A 24,336-nucleotide genomic window follows, 5' to 3' on the forward strand; every position below is an offset into this window, starting at 1 on the left:
CATTCTTCACACATCATAAAATCTGACGACATTTACGAAAAACCCTCATCATCCAATACAATACTGCTACCCGTAATGAAACTACACGAAGGGAGAAAAGCCAGAGATTGTACTCAAATAAGAATATTACTCAGGTATAAGTACAAAGTGGTGGTCCTAGAAATTACTTGAGTTGGGAAATTATAAGCGTAACTGTCCAAACAAAACATCTGACATCTTATAATTTGAAGTTAGAGGGACAAAAAATACTGTATTATACTCTGGTGTTTTGAAAAGATAGATATTAAATAATAGGAAATTTAATTATATCTGGAGGAGCAGTGCCCGCCACTCAAATTTGAAATTGCAGACTTACATTGGGAAGTACTTTTTACTCAAGTAAGAGTACTGTTACACCGTAAAATATATTACTCAAGCAGGAGTAAATGTTTGGTGTCTGAAAAACTACCCCAGTAAATAAGTATAAGTCACAAAGCACCAATAGAGCAATGGAAAAATACTGAAAAAAGCTAAAAGTTTAATATTCGGTTGTCTTCATTGTTGCTAGGAAACGCATCTGAACACAGTGATATCTGGGGAACTTTTCCACAGAAGTTAAGTTCATGCCTGGTTACCTCACCACGTGTAAATGCGGGGCAAGTCTCTGCAAGTTTTATTCCGATCTTAAGGAGAGGTAAAGAGCTCCAGGGCCGGAATGCTACTCCAAGAGGGAGTGTTAGGGTGCACCAGGTTGGAGGTTTTTGCTGAGTCTGCAGGAAATTATGTGACTGAATTAAATCAAGAATCAGAAGAACGAAATCAGAATGGCATTTTATATTTGATTTCATTTTTTTTTTTGTTTTTTTTTTTTACAGCCATAACACCTTGAAAATGCCCGGGCTTGTCTAATATCTGAAGCTACGCCCAGTTAGCTCTTGAATGAGATGCTGCTAATGGCTTTAAATGTTGTTGTGTCCTTAGGCAAGACACTTCACCCACATTGCATTGTATGAACGCGGTGTGTGTGTGTGTGTGTGTGGGTGCGTGTTTGTGAGTGTTGGTGATAGTCAGACGGTGCAGAATGGCAGCCTAGGTCCTTTCAGTCTACCCCAGGGCAGTTGTGACCACATTATATACCAGAATATGGGGTGAATGAATAATGCTATGTTTGGGTGCCTTTGGGTGCCTTTGGGTGCCTTTGGGTGACTTGAAAGGTGCTATAAAAGTCCAAAGCACTATTAGTATTATTATTTACAATCCTTCATGGCATAAACTATTTTTTCTCCAGGCATGGAACTATAACACAATCAGTCGTCATGCTAAAACCTGTCCTGTAGAGAGTACGAGCCTTTCTGCAGATATCAGTGCATTGTTTACTTCATTTAAACATTTCATAATCATCCTTATCTGTCGCCATGGGCAACTTAGCCGTAAATTTCAAAGTACGAATAACAAGAGCTTTGTCTGTTTGTAATTCAAATCTTGATCTGCAACAAATGTCAACCGTTACACTTCTCATCACATTAACGATTGTTTTAATCACATGGATCATTTTAGTGTTTGAGTCTGGAAGTCGAGGTTCACATAGTCAATTTTGAAGGGGAATGATTTTAATATCAGGTTTATAATAAAAGTGTTTCCAATGCTGCAGAAAGAACTAACAGTATATATAAAAAAGAAAAAAACATACTTTGTAAACTTCCAAACTTCCAAAGAAAAAAGTGATACTTCTGCATTAGTTTGATACTTAAATGTCAGCGAACACGTTTAAACACTGTATAAAATGTATTTATAAGGGACTACTTGTCAGACTGCCTGAATATCTCACTTGCTTGTTGAACTTTGATCCATAGTAAAAGACGAAGTTTAAATCTATCAATGCACAAATCGTTGTAGGAGTGAATACGTTTTGCTGCTCATCCAAGCCGCTTCCAGTTGTCCAGTTAATTGATGTTAAAGGGGAACTTTTAATACAAGATCTCGTGATTGTCTAAGCCTAAAAACTGAACCAGAACTGAAATGGAAAAAAAAGCTTTTGGTTATTTTGCTTAATAAAAATGGAATACATTTCGAGGACACACTAAACAGGACAGACTGGTGCCACAAAGACACTTTAATAATCTTTATAATTGCCCTTGTTTTTAATGTTTTAAATGGACTTATGTACTTTTTTTTCTTTTTTTTTCTGTATTTTTAAGTGTCTCTCTGTGTTTAAATACAGATAAATTAAAAAAAAGGAAATATAAATATATTATTATTATAGATATTATTTTTTGTCATTATCCTATGAAGATGTTATTGCTTTGCCTAGAATGTTCCACAATTGCGTGGGTTTTTCAAAGTATTTTTAAGCAATAAAAACACACATAGTTGAATTAATAGAAGAGATGTCATTGCTTTGCCTGGAATGTTACATAGTATGGCATTAAACTTATTTATAATACATTTATTCAGTGACAGATATCTAAAAAATACTGTGGAGTAGCACTCTTTCTGTGCGTGGGATAATCATTTTTGTCATTATCGCCAAGGACTACAACAATTATAAGCCAAAGTAACAGTGGCTGCGGTCACATGCGCCGCTAATCCGATTATGAGATTTTGATTTCGTGAGGTACAAGACTATTAAAATGACAGGTAAACAGCAAAAATAATTCAATTTCTTTGTGATCATGGCGCCAATGTTTACTCCCATCAGATGTTGTGGTTGCAGTACATGTAATCTGAATAATCTTACATGTCCAGAAATCAGATTATAATGATAGATTTTGTTGTGCATGTGAACATAGACAGTTATTAAAGTGGAACTAAACACTAACTGAACTCTTTTTGCTATTAAAGTGTGTATATGGTTTGAATAGCCTTGTCTATTGTTTGTCTCATGTACAGGTCTTTTGAAGCACAAATGAAAAACTGGTTATGGTCAAACCAAACATGCACTCATCTACAGTTACAATGGGATTTTAACTTTTCTATAGATACATATTTTGCGTGTATGGGCAAATATGAAGGGGGTGGGTATAAAATGTAAATAATAGGGTCTGTGCAATGAATGTAAAGTGCATTGAAGTGAGTGTAATGTGCAATATTTTAGATGTTGCACTAATGGGAACATTGCAAAAGTGTAATGTGATGTGTGGAATGTGCAATGAGTGGAATGTGCAATGTGTGGAATGTGCAATGTGTGGAATGTGCAAGTACAGGAATTGTCCAATTTTTAACAGATGAAAATCAGCCTTTGGCTATAATCTGATGTGTTTATATTCATGTCTGTCATGTCATGTCTGTTCAAATCAATCAGGTCCCAATCAAATAAATAAATTTATTTAATTTTTGAAAGTGTTTTGGTGTTTAATCTCATTTTAATTATTGCTCTATGTTACTTACAAAGTGAATCAATCGTTCAAAAGTCTCTTTTTTTTCTAGTGATCAGTTACAGAGTAAAGACAGATTTTTCTCAGAACAGTAAACCATTTTCTGGTACGATTTATTATAAAATGTCAATGAAATGAGGCTAACACAGTGAGATTATCAGTCATGTTATCCTCTATAAATATTATCTTATGTTGCAGTTTCACTATTGTTTTTACATGAGGCATTTATATCAATGAAAACACAAGAAACATTGTAACAGACAACAAAGCAGTTTAAACTGTAAACTAACCTTCAAGTATCAAATTACACTGAGGTCATTAATGTGTGCAACAATATACTTAATCTTTCAATAAATAACAATAACAATACAAACATACAAAAAAATTGTTAAAAATCTATTTTTTTCTTTCAATTTAAATAATAATAAATATAAAAATAAATAAATATTAAATAAATATAAAAATAACATTCAAACTAGAGTTCAGTAGTCCTTTCTTTCAGTATTACAGTGGGGTTGATTTCGCTGCCTCCTGAATGTGCTGCGCTGGAGTTGATAACCACTGCGCCTGTGTCTTTTACATCAGGCACGTGAAAGGACGCCACAGGGCAAGGACCCCGCACGTTGTTGCACACTAGCCTCTGCAGCGAGGCCGTGTTGATGATGTCGAAGCCCACTGGGCCTCCGAAAGTGCTTGGCTTCCAGTATTCAGGGGAGCAGATGGCGTTTCCCATGAGGCCTTTGAGGGAGAAGGGGGCACCCATTTCCACCATGGTCTCCCCGAAAATGGCGTCCTGTCTGGGCTTCTCGACCAGCAGACCCGGGTACAGCTCCACGGCATCCACGTGTCCATACATTTCCTCCAAAATGGCTGCCATTTCTTTATCTCCTACAATAAAGAAGAGGACAGAAGGTTAGAAGTGTTGCCTAGTAGTTTTTCATAATGAACTTGAACTCACTTTCATAAATTTCATGATGAAAAGTTAGGACAGTTACCATAGCAATCAACAAATCAAGACTGAATATTATATCTTTTGACTGGTCCTCAAAATGGCACCATATAATCATGTACAAGACTTTATTTTTTGCTTAATAAAATGGATCTGAAACCTGTCCCGTTCTAGTGATATTATCAACTATCTGTCATAATAGATATCCATCCAAAATCAGTTTATGCAATGCTATGTTTATTTCAGAGTGTCCAAATATTAGCCATGGTAATTAGAAATTCAAAACTAAATATTCCATCTTTTAAATTATAAAATAGTACTCAAAATGGTAGCTATAAACATTTCAGATCCATGAATAATCAATCTTTTTGTCCATGGAAAGTTCCGTTTAGATGTACTCTATGACCTCTGGCTTTGAAACCTTTACTGAATCTATTTATCAGAGGCGTAGTATGTTGTATGCCTCTCCAGAGACCCATGTTTATGCTTTGCTCTGTGTGTTGACATCCTGCTTACTTTATCCAAATGAATTTTACATCTGCCTTCTTAATGTCACTGTAACTTCTAATTCCTCATCACAAGCGCAGCGATTCTCAAACGCTGGTACAGGTATAATAGTATAGTACACAAGCTTCTTCAAGTTGAAATATTTGATTAATTTAGAGTCAATTTCAATCATTTCAGTTTTATTATGGGGCTCTCTGTAATAGTGGTATACAAATAATGTGTTATTTTAAATATAGATATTGTCTTCTTTTGGTTTAGTCTTTGTTTAAAATGAATAAGCAGTTGTGTCGTCCTATTTTAGTCCAAGTTTAGACCTAGAATAGTCCTGTTATAGACCTGGTTTAGATCTGGTAGTGCTCTGAAGGTCAAATATCTTCTTAAGTGCTACTTGTGTGTACGTGTGAAAAGTTTCAAAACCACTGCTCTAATTTTTTTCTGTCAATAAAATGCTGTCCCAAATCTAAAATCTGATTTCACAACAATATATCTTAATGTGTTCACCTAAATATATCTACTTTTTAAATATATAGACTTATCTCACCTGTCATGTCTTCAAATGAGGAGTAGGGCTTCATGTTGAACCTCTTCCTGTAGGCGTTCAGAGACTGGTACCGCATTTTTCGGCTGTTCTCAATGGACTTGATGGACACATACAGAATCGGGCCTGGGACATTTCGACCACCAGCAACCTGCAAAAAGAATTAAAAGGTAAAAGTTAGCAACACAATCCGAATATTTCACAAACTCATAATACTCTTTACTGTCATTACTCTGTTACTGCAACTGAGTACATTTGTGAAGTAACTGTTCCTTTTTAGAGTACATTTTTAAACCTATACTTGAACTTAATCATGATTTTAAGTTTTTCATGCATAGTACTTTTACTTAAAGGTGCACTGTGTGACTTTTGTGACAGAGGGCCTGCCACCTACTTGTCTCCATGGAGATGTTATTGCTTAGTCTTGCATGTTCTACACTATGGCATTAAATGTATCTACCTTGCATTTATTAGATTTACTGAGGAACATTCTCAAAAGTCAAAAGATTACATGACGAAAACAAGGTGTTGAAAAGTTATGTCTTGAACCTTGAAAGACAAATCTGGCAGCAGTACTTTTACAATTTAGCCACGCCTTTTACTTGAATATAAAAGTTCTTTCTGTTTCTCCTTACCCGTCCAGCGATCTGCTTGGTAAATGAATCCACCAAGTTGCTGATGCCGTGTTCAGTCACTACGGTTGTGTTGAAGACAAACTCCTTGTAACTGTAGTCTCTCTCCTCGATGTGGAAGGAGTCGGGCATGAGCGGGTGCCAGTGGTACAGGGTGTTGAACTCAGAGGAGATGCGGTTCTGATATTGAAATTTCTGGTTAAAAAGAAGCTCGGGGTCAAACTTGAGCTTAAAGTGATAGCCACTCAGATGCTGCACGTAGTCCTCGATCACAATTTTGATGGTTTCACCTGCAAATAAAAAGAAATTTAAATTTAAATTGTGAAAAATTATTATTATTATTTACTGTGTATGTAAAACAACCTATTAAATAAACATATTCAAATAAATATAGACTAATTCCTATTCAAAAGGCTGATGGTCCCCAGACTTGAAAGGCTAGCATGCATTTTCTTCTCTATTATTGGCTACTTCCTCTGTGAAACCATTTGCAATTTGTTTCACTTACTAAGTAAATAAAACTAAAACTAATCTAAATTCTTTGAACCTGAACTGAAATAAACCCACAGAAATATGACAAAGTTGGAACTTCCCTGAATAGTTTAAAATAGCCTAAATATGATCAATATGAGAACTAGCATAAGAGCACAGGATATGATTACACTTTTTAATACCTACACCTTAATCAGCCTTATCACTGTTGTATCAAAATCAGTATGAACTTTACCTTAGTACCAGTATCAGCTTTGAAATATTAGTAAAGTATGTAGTATTGTATTCCGTATGTATATGAGTAAACTTACCAATCAGAATGAGTCTTGTAGTCTGGAATATCCTCTCATCGTCCCAGTGAGGGTGGACCTCCTTTAGTACATCACATACGCGGTTGTGCTCACGCAGCCAGATCGTAGCGTACATCATGAGCCCAGGGACCAGGCCAAAGGCTTCGTGCCCCACTGCAAACCGCTGGGACTCTGCGACGTGTGGGGGGTAGTGCATGTCCACACCAACGTCCCTCACTGTTGGGGGATACATCTCACCATTCAGCATCTGTGAAGTGAAAAAATAAGAAATTGTAAACAAGATTGTGTAGCTAAAAAAATTACAGGAAAATAAAAACATATATAAAAATGTATTAAAGATGCTCTATGTAATCCCTCAGTTGTCCAAGTAGGGTCCAAGAAAATGTAATGCTGGCAAAACTTATCCAAATGTTGCATATAACCAGATGCTAAAACTCAAAAATTCACTCTTGTATAACGATAAATCCTTCATTTATTCGATTTGCTCCATGGAGATAACTACATTTAAAGCCATTTTGTTAAACATTTGAAGGCATTTCAAGACCCTCTACCTAAAAAGACTAGCATGCTTTTTCTTTTTTACACATAACAATTTCTTTGTTAAGCCCAGTTCACATTACAGTCAAAATAAACCATCATGTGAACAAGAAACACCAGTGGAGCGATCACAAATATTATTGGCTACTTCCTCTGTTTAAAAAAAAGTTGCTATTTGTTCCACTTACTACCAAAAAATTTACATTGTACCCTTTTAAACGTTTCCACACATTGAATCTGGACTAGATCAGGACCAAAGCAAGTCTACATCAGGACTAAAGTAGGCTAAAAACCAGGAGCAAACCAGGACCAGTGTAACCACATCTTTAGATACATACCTGATATCTGAGTTTGCCATCTTTGAAAAGTCTCAGCTTGTGTTGTCTGTCCAGAGAAACTCCATAAATGTGACTAAGATCCACCTGCAAAACAAAACTACTATTACCATCTTATGTTTTGTTTTTATTTATTCATAAGAGATATAACTTTATTTACATATTTCGTTACAAATTTCCTGAAACTTACCCCATGGCCGAGCGCTTCGGTGAAAGCAGGGCCCCTCTTCATGTCAGATTTGAAGAATTGGTGTGTGAAATGTTGAGCGAAGAACGCAAACATGAGGCTAGTGCCCTGTGGGTCTGGGATGAAGCGTCTGCGGGCTAATAGCTTCTCTGCCAATTCCTTTGCATCGGGCAGCTCCTTCTTACCTATGAAAAAACATAAAATTCAGTTATAAAGGACAAATACAAGTTGACAATTTCACTGTGGTTAAGGCCAGAGGATAAGGAATAGCGACTGGTCAAATGAAATGACTAGAGAGTGTTTTATTGTATATAGACATGACAATAGACAGGATATAGGATACACTTCATTGGATTAAAAAGCTCAGGTAATAGTCGTGTAGTCAGTTGCTCTCTGAAGATAAAATTACCCAAAACCTGCATTTCAATAAGATTTACCTTTACTTTATAGACACAGTAACGTTGTACTTGTTAAACTATAAAGTACAAATTACTATGAGATCAAACTCGCACCCTCAAAGTGACATTTATATGTGGTTAGCCTATGCAATATACAGTACAATGCTATATGATCTAATCTAATTATCACCATTCAAATGATCTAAACTTTATGCACGGTTTATTATAAATTAAAAAGCTGTTTCTAATTTGGTCGCTAGAGATGTAACACATTGTCCCGCCTAATCTATTCAGACGGATAATTATATACACTACACGCTTCCTGTGACGCAATGACAACAAGACACTCTTCACTAAGTTACGAAGAATCTGAATGAACTGGTTTTCTCAGAGCTAAAGAGGTGGAAATACAAGGAGATGGTAATGTGCGCTTACCTACTACTCCCATCGGTGTTGGACAATCCTCCGGAACAGGGGGGAGTGTCCGGGTGAAATAGGACAAGTTTGAATAGGCTTCCCAGCTTTTGTACCCGTAATCCGCGTTGTAGGTTGGTGGGCTGTCAATCATATGTGAACGAGCTGTAGAAATGGATAAAAAGTAGTAGTTAATACAATTGCTTCAAAAAATACAGCATTTCCAGGTCATTTTGTCTGAAAGGAAGTTGAAATGTAGGTCAAACTTACATGTGAGGACGTAGCTCATGATGGCGTTCCGTAAAAATGAAATTCCATTGACAATATTCCAGAAACCCTTAAAATGTGTAAGTATATAGTGCACTGTATTAGGCGAAGGTTTGAGGGTAATTTTGAGCCAGGTCATGAACTCCGCTATAAAGTGACAAAAGATGGTATGTTATACAGCCTGTAATTACATCTATTACATCATTAATTTGCAGTATTTCTTTGTAAATTTACTACTTACGTATTGTGCAGTTTTGACCGTAAAACCCTGTCCGTGTACAGTCACATTCATAATCGCCTGTGCCTACGTCCATGCAGACGCCTCTGTTCTGGCATGGCTGTGAACAGCACGGATTACCTGGAAAAAACAATCACAGCACTTAATACAATGTCTGAAAATCAATTAACACCATATGCAAACATCTTTAGGCTATAGTTACAATGAATAAAGTGTTCCTTCCATGTAATTTCTTCTAAACAAATGCAGTATTTGGTGTGATGTAGTTTAAACCAGCTAATTGTAATAGTTATGTTATAATGGCAAATAGCTAAATCAAAACCTAATCTGTAAAATAAATTTGAGTTAATACAATGGCTAAACCACTACCAAGCTGATTAAAAGTGTATTATATTCTATTAGAGATGCCCAAATGTCTTCTAAGCAAATAGTATGCTGGTAAAACAAAAAAATAGATAAATCCCATTCAATCTAAGATAAGTTATCAGTGGGTTTAATTTCTACACAAAACAAGGCAGCACTAAGAAACACGTGTAAACAGCAGGTCTGAAGCATTATCTAGTCCACATTTTAAACTTTAAGCCTACAATTTGCAATTTTGAAATGAAAAAGCTGGTTCTTCTTACCCCCTTCGCAGACCAGAACGCCAAGCGCAAAAAGCAGAACCGCGGCTGTGAGTTTGTACATACTCCAAATACTTTTTCTAGTTATGTCTGGTTTCCTTTTCTCCTCTTTTCTCCTCTCTTCTCTTCTCTCTGCCTCTCTTTCGCTTCTCTAATTGTGCTCTGTGGACACGCGACCTGTTCACTTATTTTATACACTGAGGCCAGGGTTACGTCACTACGCCGCCCCGCCCCTTCCTCAGTGTCTCAGCGCGTGCCACACATCTCTTCATTATATCTTCTTGCCCAATTTAACTCGATTCACGTTCAAATCTTACTACATTTTCTTCATCAGCTGTTGTCACTCATGGTCACAGATAAATCATGAGGTAATATAAATTTGTAAAATACCTGTGCCATGACTGGAAGGTGATGTATTTCATATCAATGTTCACTATTTCAAGCGATTCAACATGCGTAATGCACTATCCCATCTTTACATCTGCCCAAAAGCAATTATGAAGACTTTATGTTAAATAGAAATGACAGTAGCCTATATATATTTAACAGGGATTTGTAAAATACTTATACTTTGACTGAAGGGTGATGTATTTCATATGGATGTTCAATATTTCAAGCAAATTATTAAGCGTGATGTACTTTACTAAACTGTAACATATTTAAATATTTGCGTAAAGGAGGAAATATAAATGAATTATATGATTTTAAATACAAATAACAGAAAGACATTTAATCTAGTTCAATAAAACGTGTTTTAATTATATTCTTCTTCTTCGTCTACTTCGTCTTCATGCCCTTATTTGTATTTGTATTTGTATTTATTCAGTGTGTTTATGTTGCACTTTTTCACCGAATCAAGTTCCTAGTTTGTGAACTGTGTTCACAGACTATGGCAATAAAAGTCTTCTGATTCTGATTCTTCTTCGTCTTCTTCTTCTTTTTTTTATTATTGTTAATAGTTTAACAAATATTAAAAAAAATAAAAATAAAATTGTTACTTTAAGAATTTAAAACATATATTCTGTGTATAGCCTGATTGTATGATTTTTTTTCTATTATTATTATTATTATTATTATTATTATTATTATTATTAGTATTAGTATTAGTATTATGTAATAATCAATAAACCAACTATAACTTCCTGGTATGAATCAACTTTTGAGTCCCTTTCTGAGCGTGATTTGTTACCATGAATAGCTCGTTTTACACTTTTAAGACATTTGCTCAAAAACGTGTTGCTTTTAGCGCCCTCTAGCGCACATGCGGGGCGCAGCGGCGGATCGGGACAAGGTGGATACTCGCGCAGGAGAAGTGGAGGAAACAAGGCTGAGTCAATGTCTGACTTTTGACGGAGTTTCTCGTTACTCACTGTTTAACTCACTAATGTACGTTTTAGCTCAAACTGTGTTATTTTCCACTGGAGGATTGTGTGTTTTTTGTTAGACCTGTCATCAAGTTTTCGTGCGTATTCCGATCTGTTGGGTGACTCCTCCTTCACCTCTACCCACCGCTGGAGCGATGACCACGGACAGCATGAGGACTTTTTTAAGGATAACCCAGTTCAAAACGCTTAAGGTAAGTTTACTTCAAACTTTGACTCTGTTTGTGTGTGTCTGTTTGTGTGTTCAGTTTTACGCAACCAGGGCGCGAGGGAAACTCAGGTTGCAGTTTCACAAGTCTCTCAACTTTACGGAACTTAATGGACGAGGAACAATAAAAGACATTAAATACTGTCCGAAGAGAGTAGTTTCTTTTCACATAATTCGTGTAAAAATGTAGATTTGTCTTAAGAAAACATCCAGCAATCAACAAATGCACAAGTGTTTTCTATAAGTCATGCGTAATACACCATCAGGTATTCAATATGGACACAAATATTCCATTACTATTTTACTGACATGGCAATACTGCAGACACATTAATCCTGATATACTTGTCTTGTTTAAAATGCTTTGTTTTTGCACTGTCTCCCTCAGATTCGACCTTATTCTGGCTCTTGAGAACTCAACTCCACTCCATACAAATCAGGCAGAACCAGTTTATAGCACTTTAAGCCAGTTTTGTGTTGCAGCTGCTGCCCACTGAATAGGTAACCTCATTGATTGTCATCAGTGGGTGTCACTTGTAATGGCAACATGAACTTTCATTCATAAAGTCCTGGGCCTTGAGAGATTGTCAGCTGTGCCTTTAAAGGGGCACTATGTAGCTTTTCTGGTGGAGCAGTGTGCTACCTTTTTGTCTTCATTTTTTTGTACTGCTTGCCCCAGAATTGCATCAAATATATTTAAGTAGCATTACTCAATTAAACAATGTCTGTTTTTATTACTTAAAAACGTCTACTAAAAAATACTGAGAGCTTCTCCACAGATCAAACCCGTAACTTGGCCCTGATGGCACCACCTTATTGTCTCCATAGAGATTGATATATATTTAATGTCATATTATAGAAAATTCCAGGTAATGCATTTCGCAAACCCTTCTCCAGAAAAGTGACATGGCGCACCCTTAACTGTTCTTTTACAAGATTGACATTTCAGAAACACCTGAATCATAAAAGAAACTCTAACCATTATTACCCCACTACCAAAATCCAAAGCCAGCCACAAGGGCATAGACTTATTTTCACTACTTATACTTATTTCACTAAACTACCTATATTATATACCTATCTAAATTCAAGTAGCAGCAACTTAAAACAGTTAAAACATTGACTTGAATCAGACAGGACTGCTCCAGCTGGTCAGTGCTTGGCTCCTAAAGCTGTAATTCCCGCAGCTGTTTTGCATCACTGTTTCCCTTGTGTGACTGTCTCATTTTGTGTCCTCATATGAAAATCCGTCCCATTCAGCTCAGAGGGTAGATTTGGCACAGGCAGGACCATGGCATTACTGTCTGCTGCCTCCTTCCTCCTCTCCTCTCTCTGTCGTGTCCGGAAACAGGGGGCAGAATGACCTGGCTTCTCTAAAAGTTGGACCACTGATGAACTACGTGACTGGTCATGTGCACACATAGGGGATACGTGCTGTCGGACCACTCATTTCTAATACGCTTTGTTGAGCATCTGAGCTCTCTGACCTTGATATACTGGATATTACACACATCACATGCTCCGTCCCCTATTGCCCAGTCTCTAATCAACATGCCGAGGTTGTGTTGATAAGTGCGCTTTAGGAGGACAAGCAGAAAGCTCTTGGTGAACAAAAATAACTTATAAGAATTTTTAGTTTGTTGTTAAAGCTGTGCTGTGTAACTTCTCTAATGGAAAGTCAACTTATCTACCTTGTATTTGTTCAATTATGGCTGTTTTATTGCTAAGAAATACCTTGCAAAACATTTATTCTTCTTACAGATCTGACATATAAGTTGGCCAATACCATGCTAGTCTAACTAATGCTGTAGATCTTCCACCAGAAACGTGTTATAGTGCATCTATTGGAGAACCGTTTTTTTTTTTTTTTTATGTTATGAAGCAATATTACATAACTACAAATAGTGATGGGCCATTAATCCCTTTTTAATTGAATCAGTCATTTCTCAATCATCAGCTTGGGTCTCCTGAAGCGACTTTTTTTGTGTGTTAAATGGCGCTGATTAAAAGTCTGTATTTTTATGTTCAGAATAGTATTATTTTTATCATTTTATATGTCAAAATAACATTAAACCAAATATTCTAACTCATCAAAAACGATAAAAACATATAGCATATATTTTTATCATATGACTCAGCCCTAACTACACCCAGCTTACTAGAATAATATGTGTGTTTGGTGCATACTCTGCTGACCTCTCCCTCAAACTGTCGTGCTATTGGTTAAGTCCCTATCATGGTTTTGTGGCGGATCACTTCCTCTTGGCTGTGCCGGGCAAGAAAAGTTTTACTGTTATCTCCAGACTTCAGCACTTTCAGCAGAGCTCTGTATTAACATGCCTTGTTGCGGCTTTGATACCTCTGTTGCAACATGGATATTTATGGGTCTAGGCCAAATTATTTCTTCCTGATTCTGTTAGAACTGTTGCCCATTCAAAAGATGTAATAAATTGAGATGAATTGCTTAATTGCTATAGAGATGGACGACCTTTGCCATAGCTTGTTGAAAGTGCGAGGGCTACACAATACAGTACAACACAGTCAAATCAAAATTACTATGTGAGCTGGAACAATTATGAAATGGTGAAGGCTTCAAAGAACAAAAATCCCGTGTTTTTGTAGAATAATCTTGTTTTACCTGTAGTTTAGCCCCTGTTTAAACATAGGGTATATTTCACAGAACGCTATATTATATTTCAGGGATATTTCAGCTTTCTCTCAAACATGAACGCTCTTGGAGTTGTTTACGATACACAGTCTGATCAGAATCGTGCTTTTAAAAACTTTGCAAACATAATCACAATCGGAGAAACAGCAAGTTGATTTTTTCTTCCCAAAATTTGCATCTCTACTTGAAACCTCTGAACACCAACATTTGTCATAATTACAGTTACTTTAAAATTTTGTCTTATCATTGGCCACATATTTATTTATTTATTTATTATGACTATTATTTATTATTATTATTATTATTATTATACATGTGAGCTGTAGTGCGTCTATAACTAACCAATGCGTGTAAAAATGCATTGTGTAACTTTTCTACTTTCTTCCACAATATGGCGTTAATCCATCTCACATTTATTCAAGCGTACGTGTTCAAAACATGCATTTTGAATGGGCTCGCCTCTCCACAGATCTCAACTGTAATATGCCATTATGCTGCACTTCAAAATGAGCTGTCATGACACGTCTGGATACCTATTTTGGAGAGTAATTGGATTTTTTCAATTACATGAGTTGAATTGACCCATTTTATTATGTCAAATTAGAGAGAATAGGAGAGCTCGTATAATTTATAAAGGGATACTTGCCTTTAACTATATATTTAAAACTGCCATCTTTCAGTATGCAATTAACCTCCCCTGTTATTTTTTTTGCAGTCTGTAAATGCTACACTTCTTGACTGACAAGTTCTTCTAACGCAAATCAACCGAAGTCCTAAGAAATGGCTTCTAACATTATAGTAAGTATTTGGACACACAGTCTGGCCTCAAATTCCAGCTTTTGCATCATGGTATACTTATTTTTTTTTATTTTCTTGGGTAATTTCTACGACCACGACTTTGTACTTTCTACTTGAGTATCGTTATCATATTTTTGGCTACTCTATCCACCTCTGTTAGTTTGCATATCTCATGAGGAGTCGTGCATTTTTTTGGATTTGTGAGTTAAAACATTCTTTACTTATTTAGTATAAACCTACAAATCTGCAGCTATGTGTCCGTGGAGACAAAGAGAGGCTTGTACTGTCTAAACAGCTCATAATTCCCCGTGCATATAACCCGGATTGTTTCAACAGACTTTGACAGGCAGCGAACGTTAACATGTTTTATAGAGAACATATGAACATGCGACGTGCTTAAACCTGCCTAAAGCTCAGATGTGCGGCTTCTCTGCAGATTTAGAGTGTTAAGTTACACACTATACTAACACATAAATATGCTTTTCTATAGGTGGAACATCAGTTTTCTCATAAGGTTACAGTCACCGTGGTCAGAGCAGAAAATGTGACAAAAGGAGCACTGGGAGACTTATGTGAGTATGAATTGAGGCTATATATTTAAGACTATATACTTTATACATGAAATTATAATGAGGCACGAAAGCACACGTCTAGAGCCTGTTGGAAAATGGACAATATTGCATTTATTGTTTTGCAGATTTTAATATCGATTGTATTTCTGCGTCATCTGTGGTTATATTATGTTGTTTTATGCAATATTTGAACCTCAACCAAGACATCCACGGGCACGTTTCAGCACATATCCAAACATTTTCATTTTAACATTCACAACTTTGATTCCTTTCAAAGTTAATACGTTAGGACATGTATTCACCCTGTTGACATGTGCGGCTGCTAGCTACACATGGCTCGCAGCTTTCAACACAGTTCTGATGGATTGCGACTTTAAAAATGGTGGTAGTGGTTAAAGTACTTCCTGCAATCAAAAAGGTGAGTGGCACGAATCCTGCTCTGGACACTGTATACTATTATTGTGTCCTTAGGCAAGACACTTCCTCCTGTAGCTTAAAACCATCAAGTATGGAGCGAATATTTAGAAAATCTCAATGTAGTCAAGTCCTTTACACACACACGCATGCACACACATTATTCTTATTATTATTCTTATTCCAGTGGACACTCCAGACCCATACGTGGAGCTGTTCATCCCCACTGCCCCCGAAAGCAGAAGAAAAACAAAACACATCGACAACGACATCAACCCGAAATGGAACGAGAGTTTCCAGTTCATCCTCGACCCAAACCAACCGAATGTCCTGGAGGTATCTGCCCTATTCTGCTGTATTACCATCGTCTCTTAGGCAAATCAGTGAATTACTACATTTGCTTAATACTTCCAGATAACTCTAATGGACGCCAATTATGTGATGGACGAGACTCTCGGAACAGCGTCGTATGAGTTGAACAAACTCACAATCGGGGAGACAAAGACAGAGACTTTCCTTATCGGCAAAGTAAGACATTATCAGCTGTTTAATTAAGGCTCAAAGAACTGGTTCAATAGTGTTAATTTCACCTCCAATCTTATGTCAAAGTAAAGAAACATAAATATAAGGACTAAAAGATCAGTCTGGGTTGTGCAATTAATCAGATTTAAATCAAATTGACATCCAAATGTTTCAAATTGTCAAAGAGTCTTTTGATAATAAAAGCATGTGGTTTGGAGCAGCGTCCAAACTTTAGAGAAATGGTTTTTCATATTTAAAGCCACAGATTAAAGTGTGTATGTTGTTTATGCTCAGTTTTGTTTAAAGGTGCGCCATGTAACTTTTTGGTTGGGGTGTCCAAACGTGCTTGTCTCCATGGAAATGTTATTGCATTGTCTAAAAATCCACAATATGACATTAAACATCTTGAGTTTATTGAATTCAGCGTTTCTTTTGCTAAAAAATACCTTGAACAACATGCATTCTTACTGTGAGCAGGCTTGCCTCTACACAGATCTGACCTGTTACATTGCCTGGTCGTAGTGTCTACTGAGGCAAATTAAATGCCATACTGTGGAACATTCTCTATGAAAACAAGCAGGTGGTGGGCTCCACATATTCCACCAAGTATTTCAAATTTTAAAATGTTTTTCTTGTATGTTTTTTGTTTTGTTTTTACAGGTGACCAAAGTACAATTGAAAATGTCTTTGGAGATCTGGTAAGCATAGTTTTATTTTATTATTTAATTTTTTATATAATTTTACATCTTAACATCACAGACAAAAGAATTTCCAGCTAAAATTAGATGTTTCAATTTTGCGAGTGACTCATTGTAATGCAAAATAATATCTGCATAAGGTTTCATACAAACATATCACAGCTCAACGTTTAACAAACAATTTAAAATGCTGATCATTCCTCTGAGCTTTGTAATAGTGGAAAGAAGAGCGGTGAATATAACAGAAAGGGCATGACTCCTGTTTGATGCTAACCACTCTCAGACTGATCTTATCTGCACTGTGGGAACGAGATATAAACACTACAGGATCTTCTTACAGATACAAATACAACACACAAACACTGAATATTCTAGATAACAAAACAAGCTAAAACAAAGGTCAGTGTGTTATCCATCATTCATCAATGTTCTGTTGTGTTGTCATGACACTAAAACTTCAAACTTGACTTTTAGAAACCAATTTGGAGACCACAATGATAATAAAAAGGCTCTTGTTTATGAAACTATGCAGAAAAGAATTGGTCAGTTTTATTTATTTACTTCTATTGTTTTAGTTTTAGATGATAATACTAAATCTAGTTTCAAAAGGACATCGACTGTCCTTTTGACCCCGTCCAGAGATATGTTTGATTTGAAACCACACAAATACAACTGTGTTAAATGTAACCAATTCAAAGTTTTGTTTCATAAAATTGATACTGAAAGGCCCTTTTTAATTTGCTTTTATTCAAAAAATTTCAAATAAAACAGAAATTTGTGATGGATCAATACGAAAAAAAAAAAAAAAGAGTGTAAATTGATTATAAAAAGGAAAAAGATGCTCATTTCCATCTGTTTTTCTCTTGGTAGAACATTTTTCAGCGCTTTCCTATTTGTACTATTACTTCCTCACCTCAACCAAAACATTGCGGCACATTTTTGATGGATTGCAAAAAAAGTAGCTGATTATTGTTATTTTTTTATCCGTATCTCCCCGTCCTGACTCCACCATGTTTAACTTTCACAGCACAAACCAGGACCTGCGCTTCAGTGTGGCTCTGTGTGACAAAGAGAAAGACTTCAGACACACACGCAGAGAAAGAGTGATGCTCGGGATCAAGAAACTACTGGACATGGAGAAGCCACGTCACCTGCCCAGCTCGCCACATGAGGTGACTACTACGCGACATTAAAGGCTTACGCAACGGCTGGGTTTCAGATGACATCATAATATTCTATTGGCCAATAACATTTAATACAGATGGCAGGACAGCTAAAATGAAGGTTAAAAAGCCTTTCTTTATTGTAATACAGAGAGTTCTTGCGTCTCATCAACAATAGATCATTAGGTTAAACATTTGTGAATTTAACTATTGGATATTTCATGGCGAAGTACAATGTAATCAACAGGGAAAACTGACTGGTGCCCCCATCACATTATAAAATCTGAAAACCACCATTACAAGCTTGAAGATCAGGCAAATTAATGTTTTTTTTGCTCCAAGGGTGTTATTGATTTAACCGGGCATCATGTAGAACAGGGGTCGGCAACTTTTAACACGCAAAGAGCCACTTGGACCCAGTTTCCACGGAAAATAAAACACTGGGAGCCGCAAATACTTTTTGACATCTAAAATGAAGATAACATTGTATATAATTATAATAATAATGTAACAGAATAATGTAGTTTTATTTTTACGGACAAGCCTTTGACACGTGGCTGATAAATACGGCAAAAATAAGTTAAGTGCATAAAAAATATAACTCACCAAATCGCTGCATCAGAGGGAGCCCTGCACTTGTGTCTTTGGGATGAGGTGTCCCATCGAGGAGTGATGAGAGACAATGACACCCGCAGTGTGATTATGTCTAGTCTGCTCCGAAGTTTCTTTCAAAAGCCTCTAAGGTCTTATCTTTTAATCCCAGGTGCTTAGTCTCCTGTGCTGAAGCAGTTTTGAAGGTTTCATTGCCTCGTTTGCTTTTCCCACATATTACGCAGATCGGACTCTGCCCGTGAGAATCACCTGTAGCGACAAACACATATTTTAAGTAGGACTCCTGGTGTTGTCTGTTAAATTCAGCTTTCTTTTTCTTGGAGGTCGTAGTCTCCTCTTCTGGCTCCTTAGTTGGCCTTTTCTCCTTTGTTAAAAATCTCTCCAAAGACTTTTGTTTTGGCTCATTTTCACTCGCTTGTGGCTCTACTTTTGGGCGACGTATCTGATATGTTAAACGTGATACGTCATCGCGGAGACAAAAGCAGATCTATCACAGATATAATATACTTGTTACTACATACATCAAATAGATTTCTGTGGCTATTTCCTATCAGGATTTTTAGGATTTATCTACAGACAAGCTTATTAGCGCGTCATTAGAGAGGGGCGAAAGTTACGTCGGAGAAGATTCTCCTGCACAGAGTCTGAAGATCAGGGCTGTGTCTTTACGCAGGACTGTGAGCTGTGTCTGTGAGGCGTGAGCTGTGTTGTTTTTAACATTGTGACACTTATTTTGAGCAACGAAAGATACGAAAATATAATTTTATTTTAATAATTCAAGATTATAATAATCTTCCAATTTAAACTACAATAAAAAAGAACTAACACAAATAAAATACACTTCAATTAAATACTTAAAATTTATTTTCCCAAGCCACACAGAGCAGTATAAGGATGAAAGAGCCTCCGGAGCCGCAGGTTGCCGACCCCTGATGTAGAACCTTGAAATTAACAGTGGGAGTTCTAAGGTTACTTCAGTAATTTTTGGACCTCACCCCAGACAGTTGTGTCGACATTTCAATAGTGAAGTGTGGGGAGCGACCATAGACTGTATAAAGAAGTGGACTAAGTGAGTGCGACGTCACCCACAGCGTTCGGCTCGAGTCAAATGAAGCTCGTCGAGGCTAGTGGTTATACTGGCAAATTTGAAGCCAAGTTTCATATTAGGAATTCCGACTTCAAGTATCATAGCAACCAAAGAGCCAATCCGGAGTGAGGCTGTTGAAGGGAGTGGGCGCTTAGCAACATTAGATATGTCGATTTACTATTTACACTCTATGGGAGTGACCACATGCAGGTTCGAGACCCTTGCTCTCTGATATTATTGATCACTAACGACTAATTTGAAAAAGTGATTTAGTTAAAAAGTAAAAAAGTTAAAAATCCTCTTTTCACTGGAGTTAACTGAGTGAACAGTTTTTGCACTATGAAGAAACTAACTACCAGCAGTATGGCAGCTTGACAAAGTGCTAGTAGTGACAGAAAAATTGCCTTGTAAAAATAACAGCAGATAACAGGTAAAATCCATAAAATCCATCCTGCCAAATTGCCCTCTTTTCTTTATTTTTCAAGCAGTGGATATTGTTTATTTCTTTTATCAAAATTAGTTATGACTTCAAGCTATTTCAATATATATATTTTTTTTAGTACAGCACATATAACTTTAGCTGAAGCCTGGAGCTGCACTGTGTCGTTAACCATGACTCAGAGTTTCATTTTCTCACTGTTGTGGTTTTAGCTGCTTGTTCTTGGCTATAACCTCCCACCAGGTCTGCTCGTGTCTACAGTATGTGCTAAGAAGTTCGTTAGAGCAGCTACCGTGCCTATCTCGACTTGTCATGAAAAGAAATGGCTACATAGTGTACTTCCTGATCTTCGGTCAATAAAGTACTTTATAATTAGACAGTACATTGTGGACTCAAAAGCTGCTTATATAATGTATCTGTACTGAGGAAAAAAATGGGTGCAGGACTATTAATTATTCGACCAACCACTGCTCAAATGTTGTCATAGGTGGAATAGGAAAAAAGAATAAATAACTTTTTTGGATACATAATTAAAAAGGTGCACAGGATAAGTATTGATCCAGAAAAACTCCACATGTATGAATGAATGAACCACATGTCCATATAGTAATTATCTGTACAGGCCTGACCCTGTCTGAACTTAGACGCTGCTTGATGAATGAATGCACAACCAGTGAAATAAGGAAGTCATTTTGCAATAGAGCTTACAAAATATGTGTAATTTCCAAGCCTAGATTAATTTTTGAAAAAAATCTGATGCAATTGAAGGCATCCTGAAAGAAGAGGATGTTACTCAAGCCGCAAAAATGCCATTGAACAAAAGTGAGAATGCTGCCTCATGCTTTGTAACATGTAATTATGTGATTAAGGAGGTCATGTATCTGCTAAGTGGGATTTGGCGGTTAAGGCCATAAAAAAATGGATGGTATTAACCAATTCTAAAACTCAAATTGAAACTTATTGAAAAGACAGACTGTATAAAGAAGAGGACTAAGTGAGTGTGACCCTGGCACCTATAGCCTTCGGATCCAGTACAATGAAACTCATTGAGGTGTAGGGATGAATTTGGAGCCAAGTTCTATATTTGAAATTTTGACCACGAGTATCATAGCAACGGAAGAGCCAATCTGAAGTGAGACTGATGAAGGTAACGCCCCTCCCACCCACACCGCTGGTTTAGCAGTGCACGGGCACTTAGCAATGCTGTCAATCAAACCTGTTGCTAATGCTAGCGGGAGCGAAGTCAGGGAAAAAAGGCGCCTGATTTGTCTGTTATTAATGTTTATATTTAGATTTACTGACACAATAGGGAAATAAAAACACCAGGATCATGTAGAGTGGGTTAATACAAACCCTTTAATGCTAAAATGATGACTCTGACAGAAGTAGTTGCGAAAGGAGGGATGACTGTTTTCTAATGTAAAGTGGATTGGAGCCACAGTCCATGGAACCGGAAGTGCGCATGATAACTTTCTACTTGGAACGTGGCAACTAGCAGGTTAGCTATGTCCATTTAAATATACAGTCTATTGTGTAAACAGGTATCGATACTGAAATAGTCACATTGGATCCATAACAGAGTGTGAGACCAAACAGTGCTATTATAGAATAATAGAATTATAGAATAGAATTTTTCAAGGTATTTTTGACCAATAAAACACTATTGAATAAATGCAAGAAACATAACTTTTAAGCTAATGTAGAGAATGTTTTAGTGGAAATCATCTGTTTTTGGACTTGCTGCAATCCAGTTTCACTTTGACGTTTTATTGAAAATGGACCATACATTGGACCACTGATGGACAATTGAGGGACTACACCGCCTTGTTTATACGTTTGAAGCTACTGTATGAAACTTTTTAGCCAGAAAATAGACTAATAGACTAAGCACTCAGACCCCCCCACCAGAAATGTTACATAATACAACTTAATTTATAATGACACTGTTGTTGCTGTGTGTTTCAGGTCCCTGTGATCGCCATAGCGGGGTCTGGAGGTGGGTTTCGGGCCATGGTCGGGTTCTCTGGTGTTATGAAGGCCCTGTTTGAGTCTGGGGTCCTGGACTGTGCCACCTACATCGCAGGGCTGTCTGGATCCACATGGTCAGTCTAAAATTACTCAACTTTTTCTTTAGTAATATTTTGAACGAAGTTACCAAATAATTCCAGTAAGTATGAATCTTGTCAATGGTGTTACAATTTCTAAGCTCTTTGCAAGTTTATTTAATGTATTTTTTACCTTTATTTATCCTGGTTGATCAATTGAGAACAAATTGTAATGTTCTGGCCTTTTAAAATCCATAGTTTTAGTTGCAGCTCGTATGGGGCTTAGGGGTGCACGGTAGGAGAGTGTTCTGTCCAGAATCCAAACTGATATCGCTCTGTATTTTTGTTTTTGTTTTTTTATAAAGAGGGATGTCAGTATCACTCCCACTCTTCAATTCAATTTTATTCATATAGCAACTTCAGCTGCCCCAAAGTGCTTCACCTAAAAAAACAAACATACAGCTAATATGATACATAGGCAAAGAACAGTAAAACAATAAAATACCAAGTTATCCTGTCTAGCTAGAATTCATAAAGTACTGGATATTCCATTATTATGTAAATCAGTTTCAGTTTACTTTTTCCTGAAGCATTTGGGCGCCAAATTCCAATGTACTCCCACCCTGCCCCTTTCTTGTGGCTGATACTGGTGTAACACTTTGATCATGTTGTTAGGTATTAAATCTGCTGAAGTTACTCCCTTTAATTTGTGCTCTTTCCATTGTCTTTGTGCATACCTGTAGGTACATGTCCACTCTCTACTCACACCCGGACTTTCCAAATAAGGGCCCTAAGGAGATCAACAGAGAATTGATGAAAAGAGTGAGCAGTAATCCACTCAGGCTGCTACTCCCCCAACATATCAGAAACTACATCCAAGCTCTGTGGACCAAGAAGGCCATGGGACAGCCAGTCACCTTCACTGATATATTTGGGATGCTCATTGGAGAGACTCTTATACCTGCGGTGAGAGTTAGATCTGAAATAACTGAGTTAAGGTACACTTGATTGTCCCATTCTTCAGTGCCGCTAGGGAAACCAGTAAGGAGCAGTGCGGCACCCGAGGACCAATCTCCTGATCTTGAGTTAGGCTTGGTCAGGACTGTCTTAGCTGCAGGATTTTACCAGTTTGCATGTTTTTGTGTGAATAAGAACTGGACAAAAAAATGATTTTCTAGGTTCTTATTAAAAGCAAATAAAAATACAACGTTAATTTCCTGAATATAAGCAAGTCTGGCTTTGAATTAGTCACATTTAACACAATGGTTGGAAAATGGTCGAATTTGTTCCTCCAGTGTCACATAAAATCAGGACTCAGCCTCCAAACTCCCTCTACTGTGAATACTTTAATTTAATATTATTTACTGCCCTCTGACTGAAATTATAGCATAATCAACACAACCAGCATGTACATTTTTCGCCACGCCCCTTATTGATGTGTTTGTATTGTATTTCTTCCCCAGAGGATGGACATCAAACTGAGTGACATTCAGAACAAAGTGGACCAGGCTCAGAGCCCTCTCCCTCTCTTCACCTGTCTGCATGTCAAGCCTGACGTCTCAGAGCTCATGTTTGCAGGTACACAATCGGAACGTTTTGTCACATTACATTATAAATTGCACATTACACTACAGTAACATTATGCCTTTATTGTGGAGGGTCCATCACCTGCTTGTCTCCATGGAGATATTATTGCTTTGCCTTGAATATTCCACAATACGTCATTGCATTTTTTATTTTTGGATGTTCTTATACCATAATCTGACCCTTAACTTGCCTAGTGGCATCATCTGCTCATGTCTATGGAAATAGAAATACATCTTTTCTCATACTGTGAAACATTCTAGGAAATGCATCTCCATGGAGACATGTATAACTTCCACCAGAAACCTTTAACTGCTCAGTTATTATCTGAGTATCTCCACTAGACCAGGACAAAATCAGGACG

The 24,336-nt window shown here is 37.0% G+C and overlaps 2 protein-coding genes across 2 annotated transcripts in view; one reads left to right on the forward strand and one right to left on the reverse strand.

Moving 5' to 3' along the window:
- Positions 1–3,805: 3,805 nt before the first annotated feature.
- On the reverse strand, positions 3,806–9,918 carry LOC117369980 (prostaglandin G/H synthase 2-like). Its single transcript, XM_033965321.2, has 10 exons — positions 9,785–9,918; positions 9,162–9,278; positions 8,924–9,067; positions 8,675–8,818; positions 7,845–8,026; positions 7,658–7,741; positions 6,783–7,029; positions 5,983–6,269; positions 5,351–5,498; positions 3,806–4,241 (listed from the first exon to the last, which is right to left on the reverse strand). Exons 1-10 carry the CDS (start codon positions 9,843–9,845, stop codon positions 3,829–3,831), a joined length of 1,827 nt encoding a protein of 608 aa, XP_033821212.1. The 5' UTR covers positions 9,846–9,918; the 3' UTR covers positions 3,806–3,828.
- A 1,128-nt stretch (positions 9,919–11,046) lies between these two features.
- LOC117370210 (cytosolic phospholipase A2-like) overlaps positions 11,047–24,336 on the forward strand; it is a 29,470-nt gene continuing 16,180 nt past the window's right edge. Inside the window, exons 1-10 of the mRNA XM_033965598.2 lie at positions 11,047–11,357; positions 14,754–14,836; positions 15,327–15,408; positions 16,010–16,158; positions 16,237–16,350; positions 17,005–17,042; positions 18,070–18,214; positions 22,309–22,445; positions 23,132–23,354; positions 23,852–23,966. Of these exons, the coding sequence (XP_033821489.1) occupies positions 14,819–14,836; positions 15,327–15,408; positions 16,010–16,158; positions 16,237–16,350; positions 17,005–17,042; positions 18,070–18,214; positions 22,309–22,445; positions 23,132–23,354; positions 23,852–23,966 (1,021 nt within the window). The 5' untranslated portion in view covers positions 11,047–11,357; positions 14,754–14,818. The remainder of the gene's footprint in view (positions 11,358–14,753; positions 14,837–15,326; positions 15,409–16,009; positions 16,159–16,236; positions 16,351–17,004; positions 17,043–18,069; positions 18,215–22,308; positions 22,446–23,131; positions 23,355–23,851; positions 23,967–24,336) is intronic.

The sequence above is a fragment of the Periophthalmus magnuspinnatus genome, chromosome 4, assembly GCF_009829125.3.
Source record: "Periophthalmus magnuspinnatus isolate fPerMag1 chromosome 4, fPerMag1.2.pri, whole genome shotgun sequence".
Lineage (NCBI taxonomy): Eukaryota > Metazoa > Chordata > Actinopteri > Gobiiformes > Gobiidae > Periophthalmus > Periophthalmus magnuspinnatus.

Excerpts from the sequence above, each read along its gene's own strand:
- LOC117369980 (XM_033965321.2), bottom strand. The coding sequence starts at position 9,845 with ATGTACAAACTCACAGCCGCGGTTCTGCTTTTTGCGCTTGGCGTTCTG. Across the intron at positions 8,819-8,923 it reads CATGAGCTACGTCCTCACAT|CTCGTTCACATATGATTGAC; the intron begins GTAAGTTTGACC and ends CCATTTCTACAG. Across the intron at positions 6,270-6,782 it reads TACAAGACTCATTCTGATTG|GTGAAACCATCAAAATTGTG; the intron begins GTAAGTTTACTC and ends TTTTATTTGCAG.